Genomic DNA, 22,630 nt, shown 5'->3' on the forward strand with positions numbered 1-22,630 from the left:
CTCCTCCCTGACAAATACAAGAAGTTTCTGCACAGGGCTCCAAGTTGGTTGGGTTGTTTTTTTTTTTTTTTTTTGAGTGGTGCCTGCACAGGCAGCCTGCCAGAAGCCAACTGACTGCACAGAACGAAGGAATGTTGTATTGTGAAATGTAAAGACAGAATTTGCAACGATGCCTCTCAAGCCAGTTATTAACTATGATTCATCCCCATCTGAACCGCACAGGGAGGAGAAGAGTAATTCCAACATCTAACGTCCCGACCCTGCAGGATATCTGCGTGCAGAACTCCCACTGACTTTCAGTATCAAACTTCCATCAACAGGGGAGTTACGGGATCAAACCATCGAAATTCCAAGGTTCAAGGTTAAATTTTGAGCCCGAGGTACCTGGAGAGCACTGGAATGGTCATTCTGGCAGGCCAGTTCCTGCTCCACTTCAGACACCTCGAGCAGGTTCCGCTCCCCGACCAGCCGCGAGAGCTCTCCCACCACCGTCACGTGCTTCGACACCGTGCCCGACATCTTCTTGAACTGCGGGTAATTCTCCACGAACGCCTGCAACGGGGAAAGCAAAGCAACCGGTTCTTCCGAAGAAAAGCAAGAGACAGGGGATGTGTGCAAGCCAGCCACAAACTGTCCAAACCAACGTGTATCAAAGAAACAAGACCAGTGCGGGTGTGTGGATGATCCAGCACCTCGATCCAGGAGCCTAGAGGATTTCTCCACTTACCAGGAGATTGTTGGAAGGGACGTACTTTGTATTTACTTAAAAGAAAAGGAGACGGGAAGTATCTCCACAGACACCACCGGGATTCTTTAAATCTTGAGCAGTGACTGAAGGAACAGCCAGTGCTCTGCGCTGCTGCCAAGTGACCCGGCTGAGGCGGAAAGTCCACAGCCGCGCCGGGGCTGAGCACACCCTCGGCACGTCCCCCGCCGGCACCGAGCTGTGGCGCGGGTGATGCGCTGGGGGAAGGGATCCACCCCGAGGGGCCCGGGCAGGCTGGAGAGGGAGGACATGCCAACCTCACGGAGCTCAACAAGGCCAAGTACAGATTGTCTGTACCTCTTGTACCAGCACCAGCGTGGCCAGCAGGGACAGGGAAGGGATCTGACCCCTGGGCTCGGCACTGGGGAGGCCGCCCCTCGATGAGTGGGTTCAGTTTTGGGCCCCTCACTCCAAAAAGGCCATTGAATGACTCGAGCGTGTCCAGAGAAGGGCAACGGAGCTGGTGCAGGGTCTGGAGCACAGGTCTGATGGGGAGCGGCTGAGGGAACTGGGGGGGTTTAGTGTGGAGAAGAGGAGGCTGAGGGGAGACCTCCTGGCCCTCTGCAACTCCCTGAAAGGAGGGTGCAGAGAGGGGGGAGGAGTCTCTTGAGCCAAGGACCCAGCGGCAGGCCAAGAGGGAATGGCCTCAAGCTGCGCCAGGGCAGGGTCAGACTGGCTCTTAGGAAGGATTTCTTTGCAGAAGGGGTTGTTGGGCGTTGGAATGGGCTGCCCAGGGCAGGGGGGGAGTCCCCATCCCTGGAGGGGTTGAAGAGTCGGGTTGAGCCAGCGCTGAGGGATCTGGTGGAGTTGGGAATGGTCAGGGTGAGGTTCATGGTGGGGCTGGAGGAGCTTCAAGGGCTTTTCCAACGCAGATGATTCTGGGATTCTGTGATACCTTCATATCTGCTATGGATTCCAGCTTCTGCTGCTCCTTAGGTTTCCTCCTCTGGAAATCCTCCATAAGATTCTTGATGTTACTGCCAATCTCTGCGAAGTTCAGGTACATGTTCTGCAGGGAACAAGGCAGGGATCTGAGAGAAAGCTGTTCTAACGCGAGTCTTGGTGAAAGCGCAGCAAGGTGACACTCTGCGCCACAACACTGAGGTCCCTCCCAACCCAAACCAGTCTGTGATGATTCAATGATCCCCAAATACAGCTACTCATGAAGTTCCCCACCGAGGTACCTACGTTGGCGTAGAACTCGTCGTTCTCAGCCGACAGAACGACCTCTCGGAGGTCCTTGCTTATCCCCGGTACCCGAGAGAGGTCGATGCGGTTGTTGTTAATCCCCAGCAATTCATGAACCATAGCCTGGTACGTCCACTGAGGAGGATGGTGCAAGAGAAAGGCAAATGATGACCTTAGTAAGATCATAAACAGCATTGGAAAATTCACGGCTTTCAGGCTGAACTCAAAGCAAGCCAGTTTATATTCCTCTGGGAACACACAGCACATCCAACGCGTGCATTTCTCAAAATTTTGCCAGAATCTTACAATAAGAAATAAATATTACTTCTGTTACAATCAGACAGGCATCCCATGGTGAGTAGTACTGGTGCAAACACAAAGGAAACCCACCCCCCATTCCCAGGTACTTACTGTAGGGTCGTTCAAAAGACACGACTCAAAGCAGAGCGATGGGGATTCATATCCCTGGTCACACATTTCTCTTTGCCACCGTTATCTCCCCCCCCCCCCAGGCTGGGAAGGGACGTGTATTTTGGGCTGCAGAGGTTCCACAGTTACAAACTGTACAATCTCCAACACGCTCCCTTGTTCTTACGCAGCGGTAGGTGTGTGTGTTTCTGCACATCAGCCAGTTACTATATTTATCCTGGAAAGACTAACATTAATCTAGAGAACTGAAAGCTGCTCAGAGCACCGACACTCATCTGGAGCTCTCTTTCGGACAGAAAATCTCCGCAGAGGGGAAATGCTTTTGGTGCTCTGTGCTGCGGGCAGTCCTGAACCCCACAAACCACCTGTGGCTGCGTTTCTGACCGTTGGATCCCTCCAACACTACGAGTAGCACCGGTCCCTGCACCACGCGCGCTGCAGAGCTGCTCCCGAGGCAGCTCCAGCCCCTGCCTGATCCCCAGCCTGCCCCGTGTCTAAGCGACCCCACAGAAGGGAAAGGAGAGCAACGTTCTGCCAGGATCTACAGCACACAAAGAAAAAAAAATTTCTAAAAAAAATCACAATAACTACATAGGAAATACTACCACCCATCAGTAACACAGAGGGAGAAACACACAAGTGCAAGGTCACCGAGGAACCGCGTCCGTGTGCTGCCAACCAGCCCCCACCAACAAACCCTGGGAGAGGAGCTGCGACGCCAAACAGAAGCGCCAGCGCCTGGTTTCCCCGGCTGCATCTGCCACGGAAGCCGGCGCACACAACCCCCTGAAAAGCCAGGCCACCAGAGCAAAGAGGGGTTCCAGAAGAACAGCGGGGGGGGCAATACTTTTCCCCTTTCAAATATTCACGCTGCCCTGCCAGGGTGCGTGAACTCCGCCGCGCCGCTACTGCCACAGGCCCTGGCGTGACGGCGAGATGATTCACCTGGTTCAGAAGCGGGGTGATGGCATCGTCAGACCGGTCCAGAATGAGAAGTAAAGGAGGAACCTCGGTGCGCCGGAAGTCAAAGAGCTCATACTCTTTAGTGATCACTTGCTGTCGAGAAAAGGAGACAAAAAAATAAATCCACTTGAGCTTATGTATGCCCAGAAAATGTTGCCTCTTGGTTTGGCTACAGGTGAATAAAAAGCGAAGAGCTGGTGAAAAATAATTTGGGCTGCTATCTTAGTCTACACAGCTAATGAAGAAATAATCCTGGCTCTCAGAAGGCACCGGGTAATTCATGACACTCGCAGGAAACAGGGATCTTCACCTGGCCGGGAGGAGGCAGAGATGAGGGGTGTGACCTGCCCAGAGCCACGTAACCAAGTAAATGACAGAATCATCCAGGTTGGAAAAGACCTTGAAGATCGTCTCGTCCAACCATAAAATGACAGAATTTACATAAATCGACTGAAAAAGGATATTTCTCTCAAATGCATCGATATGTGAAAAAAATAAAGAAAATGTAAGTACGTTGCCAAACTTATTTAACGTGGCTGTAGGCGCTCGCTGTACCTTCACACACTCCGCGAGCCTCTTTGCTGCCTCCGAAGAGAGCTGGTAGCGAATCATGGGGCATTTCTTCAGGGACAGCAGCAGAGCCGTCAGCCCTTGCGTCGTCCTGGACAGCTGAGCCGGATCCCAGTTGCGACCCTGGAAGGAAAAGCCGCGCCTAGTCTGGATGCACCATCCCCAGACTCCTTCTCACATTTCTAAGAGTTTAAGATTTATTTCAGAGTCTTAAAGCCTTACAGCGAGCGACACTTTGAAGGAGCAGGAACCCCCGAGCCCCCAGCCCGGATCCCCCGGCGTTCCTCCCCTTGCCAGCTCCCTGCAGGGATCGGCTCCGGCCTGACGGACCCTCACCAGCCGTCTGCCTGCTGGGCAACCCACCGCCGACCCGGCTTGTTGTGGCTACTGGGCTCTCTTAACCATAAAACAAGGCCCCAGAGGAGCGTTAGCTTCTTTCATACCTGGCAGCAGCCCAAGAGGTTGAGAGAAAAAACGTGTGGATTCACTGCAATGTAATCGCCGTAGAACTCCTGCCAACAAGTGAAAGCAAATAGTTACGTGTCTTGCCAACCCTTATTCAGGCTGCAAGAGCCCATGTTCCAGCACCAGCCACATGAACGCTAAAACCCCGAGCAACACACAGACTCGTTGACTCTGATCATTTCTCCTTCCTCCGTGCCGGACCTCTCAAATCCCTGCACTCCTGCTGACAACTCCGGTGCCAATTGGTCACCTGCGTGTTTCGAGTACGTAGCTCTTTGTCAACACCGCAACCGTGCAGCAGCTTGTGAAACACAGCTGGGAGCAGAACCGGCAACGGCTCTGACAGCTGGAGGGCAGGGACAAATGGGGGTTTTCTTTCTTTTACTTTTTACCATTCATTGGTTTTCCCACCCGAGGAGTGCTGCTGCATGCTGTTTCAGAGCTGCAGAGTCCTCTCGTTGCCACACCTGAGCCTGTTAGCTTGCACGTTTGCTTTGCTGGTACTTTTGGATTAGGAGAGCTATTGAAAATAGTCAAAATTCACCTGAACTTCAGCCACAACTTCCTGTTCATCAGCCTCAGCTAATGACTTGACATCGCTCTTACTGATCACGTTACTGAAATCTGAAAGAAAACAACAGCGAAAGCACAGTCGGGCTCTGCGAGCGACACGGAACACACACCACCACAGAACAGGGGGAGCAATTTTCCCCCGGCGCAGCAGCGGATTACAACAGAGATCCCTTGACCTTACACCTGCAATTATTATGCAGACATTATAATCCAGCAGTTACCTCACGCGGATACTCAGCTATTCCCTGTCCAACTTTCTGCCTCTGGTGCCAACATCCCCCACGTGACTGCAGCGCTGGATCAGCGGTAACGCTGATTAAACGCCCGGTGGGACGCGGCAGTGCTGGTCTCTCATCCTCTCCCTGGCCTAACATCCGCCCAGCAAAGCAACGCTGCGTCCAGCCCGCTCGCAGTCAGTAGATTTATGCGTGTAAAAGGCAAGAAATATGAAATGGCTGAACACGGTGACAGCCACAGCTCGCTGGGGCTCCCCGGTCACCAAACCGGGGTCCCCTCTGGCAGCCCCCAGCCGCCTCCTGGGCATCGCCGCGTTTCTGCAGAGCAGCGATGACATCTAGAGGCCACTTCAGCTCCATTTCCAAGATTCTCACCAAGCGATACCTGTGCTGGGGGCCTGGACTTCAACACAAAACCGGCTGTAGTTGTTCTGCTTCATTTTCCGAAGCTACAGAATATTCCGTGGCACGAGCCACGAGAAACACCCGCCGGGCACGGCAGGCGTCAGAGGGCGCCGTGCAGGTTTAGTCCAACGCTAATTTAGTCTATCCTAAATTATTTACCTCCAAGGTTTAGGCCAGTCTCTCACCCTGCGCATATCAGTTTTCCTTACAATAGAGGACCTCACCCCCAGCATTAACCATCTCTCATGTTTACGAAGCAACGTGAAGCTTTAAAATCCCAGAAATTTCCAGCAATAAACCATATTGGGGGAACACAGATTTAAGGTGTTGCTTTGTAACGATCTCTTATGAGTTGCTTCGATTTAATTATTTTATCTTATAGATACATACCCTTTGCTAAAAGGATTTGGTGACCTAAATAGCATAAAAACTAGAGTTTACACATTCTTAGCGTTGTAGTGAGGGCCTGCCAGCGGGAGCGGTCGCAGCGTCTCACATCTGTGTTTGCTACTGAACATCAGAGCGGTCTCTGCCGAGTCTGACGCCCGGGACAGAACGGGACATACTTACAAATAAAATAGATGCTGTACTTCGGCCTCCGCAGCTCCTGAATGAGGAACTCCACGTTCTCCTGCACCGAAACAGCACCGGGGAGAGGGAGATGTGAGAAACGTCGTGTAAAAAGGGACTGGAGGGGCCCGTGCCCCCTCACCGTCCCTCATCCCGATACGCACGAGGGTCCCAGCGCCCCGGGGGGGAGGGGGCGATAAGGGGGGTGCAGGGGAGCCCCAGGGCCGGGAAGGGCCGCGCCGGCTCTACCTTGGTGGGCCTCAGGAAGCAAATGGCCTTCAGGTGCTTCATGGCCTCCCTGTTAGCGGAGTCGAGGCGCTCGAAGAGGTAAACCTCCTTCTGCAGGATCTCCGACTGCGTGTACACCATGCTGACGATGCCGGTCTGCGGGAGGGAGGCGGCAGCGCCCATCACCCCGCGCCTCAGGCCTCAGGCCTCGGGCCCCGCCGCTCCGGCCCACCCCGGCCCGGCCCGGCCGCTCACCGTCTCCCGGTCCATGAGCAGCACCTTCATGCCCGGCCCGCTGTCCTCGATCATCTTGGACACGTACTGCTTGACGGCCAGCACGGCGTTCATCTCGGCTCGGCTCGGCTCGGCCCGGCCCGGCCCCGCTCCGCCGCCGCCGCCGCCTCCCGCCCGCCTGGGAGTTGTGGTCCGGCAGCGGCCGGCGCGGGCGGGCGGGGCGCGGCGCGGGACTACAGCTCCCGGCGTGCCCCGCGGCGCCGCCCGCCCCGCCCCGCCGGCCCGCGCGGCCACGCCCCTCGGCCCGCCCCGCCCCGCCCCGCCCCGCCCCGCCGGCCTGGGGGGACCCGCCCTGAGACGAAACCCGCGTCGCTTCCCCGGCTGAGCGCTGGACCCGCCTCTCTCCCCGGTACCAGGCGTAAACCCGCCTCTCTTCCCCCAGCCGGGCACTAAACCCGCCTCTCTGCCCCTAACTGGGCACTAAACCCGCCTCTCTTCCCAACCAGCCACTAAACCCACCTCTCTCCCCAGTACCAGCCACTAAACCCACCTCTCTCCCCAGTACCAACCACTAAACCCTCCTCTCTCCCCAGTACCAACCACTAAACCCTCCTCTCTCCCCAGTACCAGCCACTAAACCCACCTCTCTCCCCAGTACCAGCCACTAAACCCTCCTCTCTCCCCAGTACCAACCACTAAACCCTCCTCTCTCCCCAGTACCAACCACTAAACCCACCTCTCTCCCCAGTACCAGCCACTAAACCCTCCTCTCTCCCCAGTACCAACCACTAAACCCTCCTCTCTCCCCAGTACCAACCACTAAACCCTCCTCTCTCCCCAGTACCAGCCACTAAACCCACCTCTCTCCCCAGTACCAACCACTAAACCCACCTCTCTCCCCAGTACCAACCACTAAACCCTCCTCTCTCCCCAGTACCAACCACTAAACCCACCTCTCTCCCCAGTACCAGCCACTAAACCCTCCTCTCTCCCCAGTACCAACCACTAAACCCTCCTCTCTCCCCAGTACCAACCACTAAACCCACCTCTCTCCCCAGTACCAACCACTAAACCCTCCTCTCTCCCCAGTACCAACCACTAAACCCTCCTCTCTCCCCAGTACCAACCACTAAACCCACCTCTCTCCCCAGTACCAACCACTAAACCCTCCTCTCTCCCCAGTACCAACCACTAAACCCTCCTCTCTCCCCAGTACCAACCACTAAACCCACCTCTCTCCCCAGTACCAACCACTAAACCCTCCTCTCTCCCCAGTACCAACCACTAAACCCACCTCTCTCCCCAGTACCAACCACTAAACCCTCCTCTCTCCCCAGTACCAACCACTAAACCCTCCTCTCTCCCCAGTACCAGGTCCCTTCCCACACCATCAGGGCTTGCAGGAGCAGCCAGGTCTCTGTCTTGTTTTCCAACAAAGTAAAAATAGGCATTAAAATTCCATTTCGGTATTGTGCATAATAAAGCGATTAGGGGCAATTCTTTCTGACCAGGAATTTATCACCCATAAAACCCACCGAGTGAGCTGGGACCAAGTCCTGGGAAGGTCTAGGCCTGGGCGAGGGGAAGCTGGTGGCCGGTGTGCTGAGGTTTGGGCGAGCCCTGGCCCAGCTGCCGGCGGGACACGGCTCCCCTGCCTGACGTCTGTTCATCAGGGCAGGGAAAATGGTAATAATTTATGTCTTAACAGGACCCGCAGCGGTAGCAGGGGTTTGGGGCGCAGAGGGAGGGAGGGGGGGACGTTCCCGTGTCACTGCTCCTGCTCTGCGTCTCCCGTCTTCGGGCTGGGGCGTGCGGCGTTGACCTTCATGGGTAAACTGGCGTGACTGGAGCTGATCTCTGTTTTGCCGACCCCCAAAAGAGCGGCTCTCTGCGCTGTTCCTGCTGCTATTGTTATTCCCGAGTGTGACAATTTTGGAAAAGGGCTATTATGTTTATAAAAATGTAATCATCCAACGTGCATGTTTTATACAGAGAACCGTGAGCAGGTGTTGGTGAAAAATGAAAGCTATTTGCAAATCTTGTAAGGAACTTTTCATAAAAGCTGACACAAAGGAACTCTTCCACGCTTATAGTTCATCTTTTGTTCTGCTTGATTTACATTTAATATACATCAAATACAGAGATAGGGATATAGCTGACAATTTTTGTGTTTGATAGGAAAAGTAAAGATCAGAGAAAGAGGCTCGTCCATGAAATCTTCCCCTTTTTAGACAGCAGCCGGTCTGTCAGTGATATTTATAAAAGCATCCTTGGAGAGGTTCACGATGCGTTAGCGATCCGCAGGCAACTGAAGTTTGTGTGCGGAGATGAGACGTGAAGTTTGTCCGTACCGCGGTGTAACGGAGTTGTTCAGAAGTGTCACACTTCCCCTGGCTACATTAAGCTGAATATAACTCTTTCTTTTTTTTTTTTTTTTCTCTGCTCACAACCTTTCTAGCGAGTAAATGGGATGAGATTTAGAAATCCCAGCTGCCGTACGCAAAAAGCTGAGAAATATCCTGATGAAGTGAGTTGGGAAAGTTTGGCTTTTCCATACGTACAGTTGCTATAAAGATGGGTGTTAAACACCACGTGAAGGTTAAGACAAGGCTTTGTTTTACCGAAGTTGTCTCATGGTTATAAATAACACCAAAACATTCAAGACGAAAGGGGAAGCGAGGCTTTTGCTGGGCATCAAGAAAAGCAGGTGCCTGAGTGTCTTTTCACTATTCCCATAAACTTGGCCTGGATGGAAGAAAAATCCAGACTGGAGGCAACAGTCTTAAACCCTCCCCTCTAGGCTGAGCACACGGAGTAACTCAAGGCATTTGGATTTGACTGTCATTTGTTTGCCAGCGTGATTTAGTGAGGACAATAGTGACCCTCGCCGCGTATACATCACGTATAAGCAAACACCATCTGCTGTCACTTCTGCCATCAGGTAGCTCGTACACTTCAGCGTTTATTATAATTTACAGACGAAACCATCCTCAACCCTGAAATGATCAGATATTTTTGTATTCTCGCTTGCATCTCGAAAGCCATAAACATTGCGATAGCAGAAATACAGTCCGTGCCAGCAGAATGTTTATTAACTTCAGGAGATGATATCGGTTTGGCATGGATTTCCCCGGGTAATTCACAACAGCAGCGTAAGGACTAAAAGGCGAAGTTATAGGTATTTTAAAATCCAAGACGCTTAATCAGCCCTAAAGAAGCTGACGTCGAGGATGTACGGAGTTGATGCTGATCTTAACGTTTGAATCACAATTGTTTTCTCCTATGCGAGGTCCAGAAAATCGATGCTTTGAGGATAGAAAATAGGAAGGTAAAAAACCGCGGTACGCTTGACATTTTTATTTCAACGTGTAGGCAGTTTGTTGTGTGACATCCCTTCGCAGTTGCTCGGGGAATGATCGTGCGCCTCAGTTTAACACCTTCGGTGTCTCTGGTAGACTGAGGCTTGGCCGTTAGTGTTTCTAAATCCGTGCTCGTGGCTATTTTCATTCTGGTTTCTCTTCCTCAGAACTCAAGGCTGCGACCGAAAACAAAAGGTGTATTATCTACAGCGCACCTACGCGTTTCCCAACGGGAGATTCTTCATCGTAAATCAGAAACTGGATTGAAGAGCAAAGTTTTGCTATAAAAAATCTTTTAATACAAAAACATGAAATGAAAATAATGCCAAAAAAAATAAATGTGTGCGCTTATAAAACTGACTGCTAATAAAACAAGCTAGGCTGGATCAAAATGTAGTTTAAATTACTTCATTTTTTACCTTAATTTACTTAACCTGTGTGGCGGGACTGTGTCTCAGCCCTTGTTCCACAGTAACTACCACCAGACGTGGCGCGTGGCAGGGTCAGGGACACGAATCGTTCGCAGCCAAACCCACCGAAAGGAAAGAAAAGTCTGTTAAGATACCAGTGGAATAGTTTGTATCCATCTTTCTAACGCATCTGGTTGGAAAATAATAGTGAGTTTGGTAAACAGGGCTTTGTCTTTTAGTCCAAGTAGCAAAAATAATGGATCCTTCCATTTTCTAGGTTGGGCATTAAGGAGAGTATGAAAAGCAAGGATGGGAATTATCTTCCTTTGGGTTCCGAAGATACGCAGCTGCGCTGAACTAACGTGGCTTTGTGGTTTGGAAGGGCAGAGCGAATCCCCCCCTTGATTAATAAATCTTTCCAATTTCTGGTTGCTAAAGTTCTGTGACAAATCGATGCCTGATCAGCTTTGTACCTGAGAATCACTCTGGCCCGTAACACAACTACCTGCATTTTGCTTTGTTCTCAGAGTGAGATCGAGAGACTGTCCGGCGAGATATCCGACTACTTACTGGGTAAATATGTCAGCGTTTAAAAAAAATTCTGAGAGCGTTTTAATGAGTCTAAATGTCCTCTAAAACATCCAGTTTTGCTCCATGCTGCTGTGACGTGACCATAGGCAGAGGAGGGGAAGCCAGCCCTAGAGACATTAATTGTAAACCTGATTGGAGGTTGTGCCATTTGTAGGGAGCAGGTAAGTGTCAGAAATGGTTAAAAAACACCCAAAATGGAGCAAAAGGAAACGGGTTATAAACCGGCACCTCATCTCCTCCACCTGCGTTAGGGGAAGGCTGGCTGGGACGGGGATGAGAAGCGCCCGGCTCTGGGTGAACACCAGCGTGGGCTTCCCGAGCCTTGTAAAAAACACCTCGCTTTTCACAACTGCTTCTAAAATGATCTCTTCTCTCTTGTTCAGTGCCAAGAGTTGAAGCATCCCGGCGGCCCAGGTACGTTATTTTTAACCGCTGCAAGAACAGCTGAAAATAGTCACAAAGAATGTTCCTCCTTCTCTGTAAAACCGACCTATATTTGTTCAGTTGCGTGCGACGGCGATAACTTCCCACCTGCTTTGTAGCCACTCGAAGTGGTGTAGAATGAAAACATTTGTACAAGCTTTAGGAGCCTGACGAGCGTTAGGTCGTCTAAAAGAAATTATAACAAAAATATTTTGCCTTCAGAGTTATAATTTGGATGTGAATCACGCGGCCTGCAGGTAACTCGAAGTGTTAAAACCATTGCGCTTCTATTTTTAAATCCGCAGAGAAGAGAACACCGAGGAAACCGCCCAAACAGAGGAGGTGAGCGATGGGAAGCGTTTGCTTTGCCAGCGCCCGGCGGAATAACAACCTGAGATAATGTATGACATCATCCCTTCTGAAACTTTGTTGTTTAGCTGAACGGCTTAGAAAAATTATGAAGCGAAAAAAACCCAGCTTTTCATAGATGCGGAGGTGATTCACTCGCCCGCCAGTTGGCAGAAATTTAGGGTGTGTTCCAAGGTGTTCTCACAAAACTGGTGGCTACGTGTGCGTTTTGCTTTATTTAAAGTACTTGGGTTTGAGTTGTAAAATGTTTGTTTTAATTTGTGGTGGTTTAGGGGAAAAAAAAATTTGAAAATCTGGAAAAAATTTTGAGAATTAAAAAAAAAAAATTGGAAAGTAGTGACACGCCGTCAGTCTCGTTTAATTATCAGTTTTAATTAAAGCACTGGAATTGAAGAAACTTGTAGCACCTTAGATTAAATAACCAATTAAACGTAAATAGCCCCAAAATGCAACTCCTGGGGAAACCCACAAAAGACCGGTGGCATTTTAAACCCGATTTTAATGGAGTTTTAATTCCTGCAGCGCTCAGGCAGAGGGCGCCTGCGGCGCGGCGGAGAGGGACCTGCAGCCTCCTCGGGGCTCAGGGCTCCGGGAAACCACCGACCACCCAGAATTAAACAGATTTTACTGGTCAAAACTGGCCTTTTGGAGGGATGTGGCCGAGGTGCAACACGCGGTTCCCCAGAAGAAGTGAGGTTGGCTGGGCCCACGCTGTGGCTCGTCCTCGGCATCCCGCAGCACCGAGGCTGCGGGGGAGTTTCAAGCGGCGGCCGCGTCTCGCCGCTCGGTTTTCCGCGCCACGCGAGGCGTGTGCACGCTGCTCGTCACCAGTTGTGGGGAAAAATCAGGGAAAGGGAACGACAGATGGGGCCGGTCGCGAGATGTGGCTGCGATGGAGAGATTGCCTCGGCAGATGGATGGAGAGTTTGAAGTGTTAACGTGTGCGACAACCCCGCGCGTCGCTGCGATACACGAGTCGCCGAATTCGTGGCAGTCCCATAGCTAAACCTGGGTGTGTCTTGCCAGAGAGGGGGAGAAGTCTGGGGAAAAAAATAAAAACAAACTGGTCTTGAAGGTCAGAGGATCTTGCTGGGCTGATCCTCCCACGTGGACTCGGGCCGTGGGATCTGAGCCTGGGCTGCCCAGGCGGGCTCAGGAGAACCGCGGTGTTTCGGCCCAGGGTGCGCTGGCTCGGAGGGTTAAAACCAGCCTGTGAAAGAGCCAAGGGAGCGTTGTGCCTTTTTTTCTCCACATCGTTAATATTAGCGCACAGGAACTTCTCCTTTCTCTTGGACAACCCCCTGTTCCTCACTCATTTCCACCACAGGGAGAGCAGTGACACAGATCATGTTCCTATTTAGGAAACTTAAAGATGGCTTTAGAGCTTTTTTTTGTGTCTGTATCACCCATTCGTACACTTCTGCAAATCCCACCTTCTGAGAGCTCTTCTCCCACCCCTTTCTTCGCACAGTTCCCATCTCCCCCTCACAGAATCACAGAATCCTCTGGGTTGGAAAAGCCCTTGAAGCTCCTCCAGTCCAACCATGAACCTCCCCCTGACCGTTCCCAACTCCACCAGATCCCTCAGTGCTGGCTCAACCCGACTCTTCAACCCCTCCAGGGATGGGGACTCCCCCCCTGCCCTGGGCAGCCCATTCCAACGCCCAACAACCCCTTCTGCAAAGAAATCCTTCCTAAGAGCCAGTCTGACCCTGCCCTGGCGCAGCTTGAGGCCATTCCCTCTTGGCCTGCCGCTGGGTCCTTGGCTCAAGAGACTCCTCCCCCCTCTCTGCACCCTCCTTTCAGGGAGTTGCAGAGGGCCAGGAGGTCTCCCCTCAGCCTCCTCTTCTCCACACTAAACCCCCCAGGTCCCTCAGCCGCTCCCCATCAGACCTGTGCTCCAGACCCTGCACCAGCTCCGTTGCCCTTCTCTGGACACGCTCGAGTCATTCAATGGCCTTTTTGGGGTGAGGGGCCCAAAACTGAACCCAGGAATCGAGGGGCGGCCTCCCCAGTGCCGAGCCCAGGGGTCACATCCCTTCCCTGTCCCTGCTGGCCACGCAGGTGCTGGTACAAGAGGTACAGACAATCTGTACTTGGCCTTGTTGAGCTCCGTGAGGTTGGCATGTCCTCCCTCTCCAGCCTGCCCGGGCCCCTCGGGGTGGATCTCTTCCCCCAGCGCATCGCCCGCGCCACAGCTCGGTGGAGCTGTAGAGGGCCAGGAGGTCTCCCCTCAGCCTCCTCTTCTCCAGACTAAACAACTCGTCCATCCTTACACCCAAAATCACAGATTTTTTTAATTTGTGCTCGTACCAGGGAGCGCTCGGTGAATCAGAGCAATGTCCTTCCAGGTTCAAAGGACACAAACGTCACTTAGTTTTACTGAAAAGGAGGTAACGCTCCCCTTCAGGAACACGGGCTCTGGCCGAGCAGCGTTCCAGCACCCAGAAGAGCCTTCGGTCCCGCTAATCGCAGTGCGAGCAGAGGGTGGGATTAGGTGCTATTCCGGGAGGGACGGAGCTAAAAAGGGGCCGCACGAAGCGGAGCCAGCGCACCCTCGCTGGCAGATCACTATTTATAGAGGAATGGATAAATGGATAAATCCTGCCTTGCACGTCCAATTAAGCGACCGCCCTTTTCCTCACCCAGTAGCCTACACGTTTGTGGTCTTTTAAGCACTTAGATTACCAGTGGAAATCACATTTTAAATTTCATTTCACCGTGCAAAATACTTTGGGTCTTCTTCGGTGGAAATCACATTTTAAATTTCATTTCACTGTTCAAAATACGTTGGGGCTTCTTCCTACAGAGCAGTCAGAGGCAGGAAGTTTCGCCTACGTACGGATCTTTATACAGAAAAAGATTTGCGTGGTTTAGAGCGTTGGGGATTTCTCTAGGAAAAATACTATTCCAGGCACCTGCTTTTACTTCTCATCTTCAGACTGACTGACACTTCAGGAGTTAGTGGGGGTACTCACGGCAAAGGATCCTGCTTTATATGCAGAATAATTGCAAACTAAATAAAAAAGTGGTAATTGCATCCTATTGTTTTCTGGCCTTGTTTAGATTTTAAATGATTTAGTGTCTGGAAAATACTTTGCATTTAATTATTTGTCCAGTCTCCTTGGAAATGCTTTTGTAACGACGTCAGTGAAGATTTTTTTCAACTAAATAAGCGCAGAGTGTTGTCTCCTCCTTAAATACATCTTTGTAATTGTCCTTAAAGGAACACAAATGCCTTTTTGTGCCTTTGCCGTTTCTCTGTTAGACTAAATGAATTACAAATCAAAAGTATAACGCAAGAATTATTTTGTTATTTTAACATTAATATTCTACTATCAAAAAAGGATTCAAAATTCATGTAATTACTGGGGCGGGGCGGGGGGGTAATTCCTTCATTACGGGGCTGCTGCAACTCTGACAGGTGGAGAAAGCTCAAGGTGGTGTAGGATAGAGCAGACACATACCCAAAGCACCAGCAAAGCAGTAGGTCCATAAAAAAACACCCAACCTTCCACGTAGACTGTAAATTATGTCCACACCAAACGTGTAAAATAGATTAAAAGAATCCCAAATTCTATTTTTTTGTTGTTGAAACCGGTTATTACATCAAAAGCTGTGACACTGCGTCTCCTTCGTGATTTTGAATGTCCACGATGAGACATCAGGGACTGGATTTTAGTCAAATTGAGGTAGCAGGAGGCACATCTGAAAATAAAGTCTAATGCTTGCAAGACATTCAACCATAGAAAAACAGACAATCAATTGTAAATTGTCCTCTGCTGCTGGAGCCTGGTTTTAAATTGCCGGATAAGGGATTGCATTTTTAATGCTCTTCAAAATACCTTTGAGTCAGGGACTTTTTGTTCTGCCGTAGCGCGGAGCCGAGCAGCTGGGCTGGCACCAAGATCCCGCAAGCTCCCGTAGCACAAATGCATAAAATAATAATGATAATGGACGGATCCGGGCACCTTCCTGAGAAGTACGGACAGCAATACCGAGTCAGAGGCACGCCAGCCTGGCAGCACAAAGCTCTGGAAGAATGCTCTAGTTCATTTATTCCAAAAGATAAAGTCGCTCCCGATGCAGATTTTGTCTTTAGTTTATCTGCCTTCTAAACTTGACTGGATATTTGGAGATTCACTGGCCCAAGTAATTCAAATACCTTGGCTTCATGCGAATCCAGAAAATTGTGGTCAGAGGCTCCTTATTTTTAATCTCTTTTCATTTTCCCCTTCCCCCATCTAAGCTTTGCCAACGTACCACAGCGTTGGCCTCCAAATCAGCCCTAAAACTCTGCTGACCAATTTCATTTGTACCAAAGGGTGCAGCACTCTGGGAACTGCGGGCAAAAGGGAACCGCAATAAAACCACAATAAAATCTGCAGTTTCCAGAAGTCGAAGGCTCTCGTGTCAGGGGACAGTCCCAAACCCTGAGCCGCTCTCCTGGCGAGCCCGTCAGACAGGACGGTCCTCGGGGTTTCTTAGTTCCGACTCCCCGATTCCCATAATTATTTGTCCACTGCGGCTTTAATCCACCTGCGACGGGTCAGGGTGGGATGTGGGTGACTCGTTTTGAGGAGGATGCGGCAAAACGTTTGTTGGCTGTCGTGGTGGGTTTTCCTCGTGCTTCGAGTTCATCGCCATAGAATTCGGTGGGTTTGTACCACTTTTACAAATTTTTCAAATAATGGATGTGATATAAACTAACAGAAAAGAGATATTCCAGGGTAAAAATAGCTCCAGTGATAATTTTATTAATTACTGAGAGTGAAAATGTCCATCTTATTTGTAAGATATTTATCCATTATTTGCAGATAAGACATTTACAGCAACTGTATTTTTATTTTGAGGAAATCTTTACAATTTTCCTTTCCCACAGGGTGACTTTGGACGGTGGAAGAGCGGTTTCATCTCAGTGGGACTTGTTGCTGGGCAGTGTAACATTTGACATTGTTTCTAATTTAAATCTTTCTTAAAAATTCATTTAAATGATATTTGTCTAAATAAAAATCTATCTAACCTCACTAATAATCACTCTAGTCCAGTTACGATGTAGACAGTGTGACAACAGCTTCAGGTGCAGATTTTGGGACCTGAGTTTAGTCAATAGGATTGTCCCAGGATTACGGTCGTGTCTATTTTAAGAGATCAAAATTTTATCTTGATTATTTACAAAGGAACCAATTTTCCTCTTCTTGTTTCAAAGAGAAAGCTGGCTGGGGCACTCTGCGTTTCCTGGGTCATCACACGCTACCACGTAACAGAAAATTCCTCCTCTCCGCAACCTCTGATTCACATCCCATCCTGTCGCACATCTTTAAAACGGTTCTACGTCATTCTCAACGTAGGAAAATCATTTTTCACCCTCTTTGCTGCAGCAGATAATGTTGGTTCTTTCACCAAACGTGAGTAGCTGTCCCATGACACAGCAAGAGCTGGGGACTGGGGTGAGAAGAGCTTCCCCTGCTCAGAGAATCTCCACAGACTTGTGCTTCACGTGGAAAATGCTCCAAGTGGCTGTTTGATATTTTATATTTGACCCGTGTATCAAACCAGTGACGTTACTGGATCAGACTGTGCTTCCTTTATCTCTTCCTGCTCTGAAGGAGAAGCAGGTTTCAGCCACGACTTTGGTTGTGGCGCTTCCGCTCGACGTGTCTAATTGAACACAAGCTCGTAAATGAAATCCCAGAGATCCAGGTTGAAATTTTAAGCTGGAAACCACCTTGATGCAAACAACGCCGTGGAATAACTCCCTGGTTTATGTGTTCTCGGTACCAGCTGCAAACCAGACACACCGAGTTAGAAAAACTCAGATGTGCCCCTTCGAGCCAGATGTCTCGGCCGTTCTGACGTCAGCGTCTGCTTCCCACTAATGTCATTTGTGCCTGACGAACCCCTCGGACGACGTTCCAGGTCTGCTGCTGGTGGGAGAGAGCCAAAGCACGGGAAGCCCCAGCCTCAGATACCGCGTCAGAAGAGGAGATAATCCCCCCGCGCATCCTATTACTGCTTCGTGGGCAAAGCTGCGGCGGTAGCCAACGGCGACGGCAACCCAACCGGCTACGGGCGTCCAGCCCCGGACAGCTCGTACCTTTTGTCAGCTCCCTCGTAGCGAGGAAATGGAAATGTTTGTGTATGCCGTGAAAACACACATCAGTTCAACAGTCATCTCCTGGCGTACTTCTCAAAAGCAGCTGCCTTTTAACCAAGAAATACCGCGAGCGTTTCCCTCGAGTCCCATTACGCCTCATCCTCGTGTGTGTTGTGGCATCCAGGGGCCAAATCCACCCGTGGCGTGAGCGAGTCCGGCTCTGGAAATGGGCCAAGAACTAAGCAGTCGCTCCTATAAATTAACATCTTCGGTTCAGTAACAAAATCATCTTCCTCTCGTGTCAGTAAAAGGGTAATAACGTTAGTTAGAGGAGAGAGGAAAAACAGATCACTGCCAGAAGGGAGCAGAGATTCATGCAAACTTTGAAAAATAGAGTAGTTGCTTAGAAACAATTCCGCCTGTACGTCTCGTGATGTTTTCCCTTCTCTGGTTTCCATTAATACAAAATAATTTTCTCTCCCTATCTCTCTCCTACGTGCAAGAAGCTTTCCAGCATCCCACTCCCAGTCCTGGCTCTGCATCTGGTTTCTGGTCACTTGGGAAAATCCCGACCCTCTCCCTGTGCCTCAGTTCTTACACTCCAAAACGACACTCGTGTCCAAGACATCTTCTGCCACAGCGTTCGGGTCTCTGAGGAAAAGTGCTACGTAAAAAAAAAAAAAAAAAAAGAGGATCTTGGCAAGTAAAATAAGGTTTGGATGAGTTTCCATCTTTGAAGAGTTTCAGGCCTGTGAAGCCAAAAATTAGTTTGTTTTCCTATTAGGTTTGCTTGTCAGCTGCCATTTAACCCTCTGCTTTTCTAATGGAGTAAAAAAGAAGTCATCATACCATGAGTAGGCACGTCTTTCTTCCTATTCAATTATCTCTCATTAGTAAATACAAGTAGCTCCATTTAACTGCCTTGGGAACAATTTCTGCATCTATTGAGCTGTCCTACAGTAAGTCTTGTGGTTTCCTGTTGGCCTTGGAAAACGAGCACACTTCATTATGTGGAATGGTTTACTTCACCTCATTATTTTTTCATAATCTTATTGTGCTTCCCCTTTTAACAGTGATGGGGGGGGGGAAAAAAAGCAAATAAACAAGCAAAGGTCCTTTTGGGACCAGAACCTCACCGACTTTCTTTTGGAAACTGCGTGTGTATGTCAATTCTGTTGAGTTAATTGCCCACTCCATAAGGTTTTTTGGGGAAAGTTGAGTGAGTTTTAAGGTAAGAAAAGCTCTTTCATAACCCTGCTAGCTGAGGCCTTTAAAAGTCTTCTTCATAAACCAGTCCAGAGCTAACCGGTCGAGCCCAAGTGAAGCTGGAAAGACTTTGTGTCTCCGATCCCTGCACCTCCTCATCAAAGATTTCTCTTCACTACCGAAGTGATTTGTGTGCAGAGCCCGGACCACGGCGGTCCTGGGCTCACGAGTGCCTCGCCTCACTCCTCCGTGTCTTGGCGACGCTCGCCATCTGCTCCTTTGTCTTTATCCCCCTCCACTCCAATCCCTGATCCTCTTTATGGCACTCTTCTTATTTATCCTCATGTCCCCTAACAAATCCAGGCGAGTCATTGCGCTCGGTCGAGACCGCGCTTTAATCTGCCTTCATATCCGTGATGTAAAGCGCCGTAACGGTGCTGGTGTGTCAGGCTGCGGGTGCTCTAAGGACAACGGCTGCTTTAGCGCTCTGGCTACCAGCCCTGGGCTACGCTGAGCATTAATTCTGCTGGTGACCGGCGCCCGAAGCTTCAGAAGAAAGGGAAAACCTCCACGTTTTGCCTGTTGCGTGGAGCTCTGCGTTGATCCTCGTCGCCGGAGGATTGCTGTCGCGGAGCAGGCGCGGTTGGGTAACTCCAGCTCAGCAGCCAGCCTCAAAATCAGCTCCTCGGTCAGACACCGCGGGGCTGCACCGGGGCTTTACCGCACTGGGACGTTGGCCTGTGGCCCCGCGGGAGCAAACCCCGGGGGACGTGTCCTGGGGCACCCAGGGCTTTACAGCAAGTTGAACGAGCGCTGGCTTCTGGGCCACCAAGTCAGTAACCTCACAGAAACCGAGATTTATCTCACTCGCCACAGAAGGGACAGTAATACCCAATATAGTGAGATAAGTGTGAGTTGGGCCTTTAGTTAACCTCTGGTTTTATGAGGTTTTAATTTGTTTTACAATGTTTTTTTAATTTCCAAAGCATTAAAAGCCAGACAGTCCACCCCAGCTGTCACAAAATTAAGCTTAACAGTTCATGACTGAGCCAAACGTATCCGAACAGACACACAAATGTTTCAGATTTGCTTCTCCTTTGGGGTTTTCCAAAGAAAAGGTCATACCCCGGGGTGTGCCTACTCCGGCAGAGCCAGATGTGGATTCCCCCCTCGGCAGAGCCGCAGCCGGCAGCTCCGACTCTGCCTCTCGCCAGCCCTGCCTCACCCTCACATTCTTCCCGTGTCCTGTCCTCCCTCTCACACCACTTCCGACAACGATCCAGCTAAAATAAAGCATCACAAAGAAACCGAGTGAAAACAGGGTTTTTCAGCCGAGTTGGTTGATGCATTTCTTCTTGGTCTCCCCCCTGGAGCTGGTACTCTCTTCTTCAACGCGCTACTTTAGATTTCTCTTCTTACGTGAGAGCAACCGCCCCGCAGCGCCCCCACACCCACGTTTCGTTGCCTTCCTCCAAACGCAGCACCCCGAGGCTGCTCTGACCGCGCCCCGTCACCCGGGTCACCCTGCGGTTCCCACCTCCCATCCACCGCTCACGTCCCCAGCAGGATAAACACGCGGCGATGCGGATCAACAGGAGCTTGGGAAAATCCAGACTTGGAAAAATCAGGATTTTCACCTTCCGCTATTGGCAGTTAGGGCTGGATATCAGGAATCCCGCTCTCCTCCACCACCCACTGGGAACAAAACCAACCCCATTAACCTCCCAGAAGCAAGGGCTGGAATCAAACTGGGGGCTGCTGGAAGGGTTAATGCATTTCCATACGTGAAGTCCTCTGAAATCCTCAGAGAAAGGGTCTTCAGAAGTGCGAAGCACTATTATGTGTCCGGCATCTGAGGCGCGTCTTGCGCAGGAGCTGCTGCGAGATTTCCAACTAGGATGTTCTGAGAAAGCTTTCACCCGAATGGGGGGGAAAAAAAAAATAAAAATCAAATCCATAAACAGACTCTGGAGCTGATGTAGGTGGGTGAAACTCCGCGTAGCTCAGTGGAGCCGTCCCCGCTCGCGTCGCGCCAGGATGTGCCCCCGAATGACTGATGGCACCACGGCGAGCGGCAAGAATGGAACAATTCAGTCGTTTAAAGAACTGCGGTGTCTGCTGTCAAAGGTGCCATTGTGCTGCCCGGAATCGCTCTTGCCCGCTCCCCGCCCAGGTGTTGTGCAGGGGAGGCTCGCGGGGAGCTCACCCCGCTGCTCTTTTCCTGCCGCCTCGGCTTCGAGGCCAGCAAAGAGGCTGAGACCGAGGGCCGGCTCCTCTGCCGCGCTCTCTCCCTGCCGAGGTGCTGAGGGCGTGTTTAAGACACAAGCCCCGTGTCTTAAAATAATAACGCTATAACATCACCTTCAGTCAGCCCCCAAAATGGTTGGAAAAGCATCTGTAGCTCAGCTGGTTGCCCCTCGGCTGCATCACAAATCGTCTTGTTAGACGCGTGCCGGCTGCACGTCCTCTCCTCCCAAAAGCCCTTCCCCTCGCTCCCGCGCTTCGCAGGCCGGCCCCGTTCCCCCCCCCGAAGGTGCCAAGATGGATTTTAAGAACCATCCTACACTTCCAAGTTTCGCCTGATGGGAACTTACTGGATGTCTCGCAGGATCCCGGGACAAAGCTGCTTCACCGCAGGCTCTGAACCGCAGCGACGGGATCACAACGTCGCCGAGCGCCGGATGAAACCGGGGCCGACGCTCGGGAGCGTGCGGTCGCTCGCCTGGAAGAGCAACACCGGGAAAAGCACCTGGGCGGGTGGGTTGCACGTAGGTTAGTGGGGGACACGGGAGGAAGAAGAGAGCCCACGGGAGGAAGAAGAGAGCCCTTGCCCATCTGTATGAGATAGGACACGAACGGAGAAAGGGGGAGGCTGCGCGCACGTTCAGCACCCTTGAATCAGCTGTTTGAATCTCCGCCATCCATTTGCAGCTTCTCCTTTAGGCCCAGCTTCTGCTCGAGCCCCCAGGGAGACGTAAGCCTGGCCCAGGGCTTTGCACAGCCCTTGGCACTAGCCAAGAGGAGCCGCCACCGTGGCTGCATCGATCCTCCCGGCTGCAGCAGAGCCGACATGACACCAACGCATCCTCCCCGCTCACAGAAACTGCTCCGGCCAGCCTGGAGAAGAGGCAGCCGGCGTGCCAAGGCAGGGAGCCCAAAATCTTGTGAAAGCTCAGCTGAAGGGACGCTGCGGACCTAAAAAAACTGTGCTGAACTCGTAAAACCACTAATGCCAACGAGAATCAGGCCCAGGAGAGCGTTGGGGGGCTGTGGAAGAGCCGTGGGGCAGCCCAGAAGCGGCTGCGTCGTGGGGACCAGCTGTCGCCGTCCCCATCCCCACCGCGAGGTTTTGGAGGGAAGGGCAGTCCCGGCGTTACCACTCCCGGGTGCAGAGGCCTCGCACATCTCCTCAGAGGGAAATCTGCGGCAAAACCGTTTCTCCCAGCTGTGGAAATGGTTTAAACTAGAACTGGCAGGAAAGAGGTAAGATTTGACTTATATCTAACGCCGTGCCTGCCTCGCTGACCCCTCGCCGTCGCTCCAGGCAG

General features: G+C 51.2%; 1 protein-coding gene across 1 annotated transcript in view; it reads right to left on the minus strand.

Moving 5' to 3' along the window:
- The window catches only part of VPS45 (vacuolar protein sorting 45 homolog), a 29,925-nt gene extending 23,081 nt beyond the window's left edge, over positions 1-6,844 (minus strand). The window contains exons 1-10 of the mRNA XM_074852883.1: positions 6,649-6,844; positions 6,415-6,549; positions 6,166-6,226; positions 4,926-5,005; positions 4,360-4,428; positions 3,902-4,039; positions 3,329-3,439; positions 1,955-2,089; positions 1,662-1,775; positions 385-552 (exon numbers count right to left, since the gene is read on the minus strand). Coding sequence (XP_074708984.1) covers positions 385-552; positions 1,662-1,775; positions 1,955-2,089; positions 3,329-3,439; positions 3,902-4,039; positions 4,360-4,428; positions 4,926-5,005; positions 6,166-6,226; positions 6,415-6,549; positions 6,649-6,741 — 1,104 coding nt within the window. The 5' untranslated portion in view covers positions 6,742-6,844. The remainder of the gene's footprint in view (positions 1-384; positions 553-1,661; positions 1,776-1,954; positions 2,090-3,328; positions 3,440-3,901; positions 4,040-4,359; positions 4,429-4,925; positions 5,006-6,165; positions 6,227-6,414; positions 6,550-6,648) is intronic.
- Between the last annotated feature and the right edge of the window lie 15,786 nt (positions 6,845-22,630).

The sequence above is a fragment of the Strix uralensis genome, chromosome 32 (genome assembly GCF_047716275.1).
Source record: "Strix uralensis isolate ZFMK-TIS-50842 chromosome 32, bStrUra1, whole genome shotgun sequence".
Classification (NCBI taxonomy): Eukaryota; Metazoa; Chordata; class Aves; order Strigiformes; family Strigidae; genus Strix; species Strix uralensis.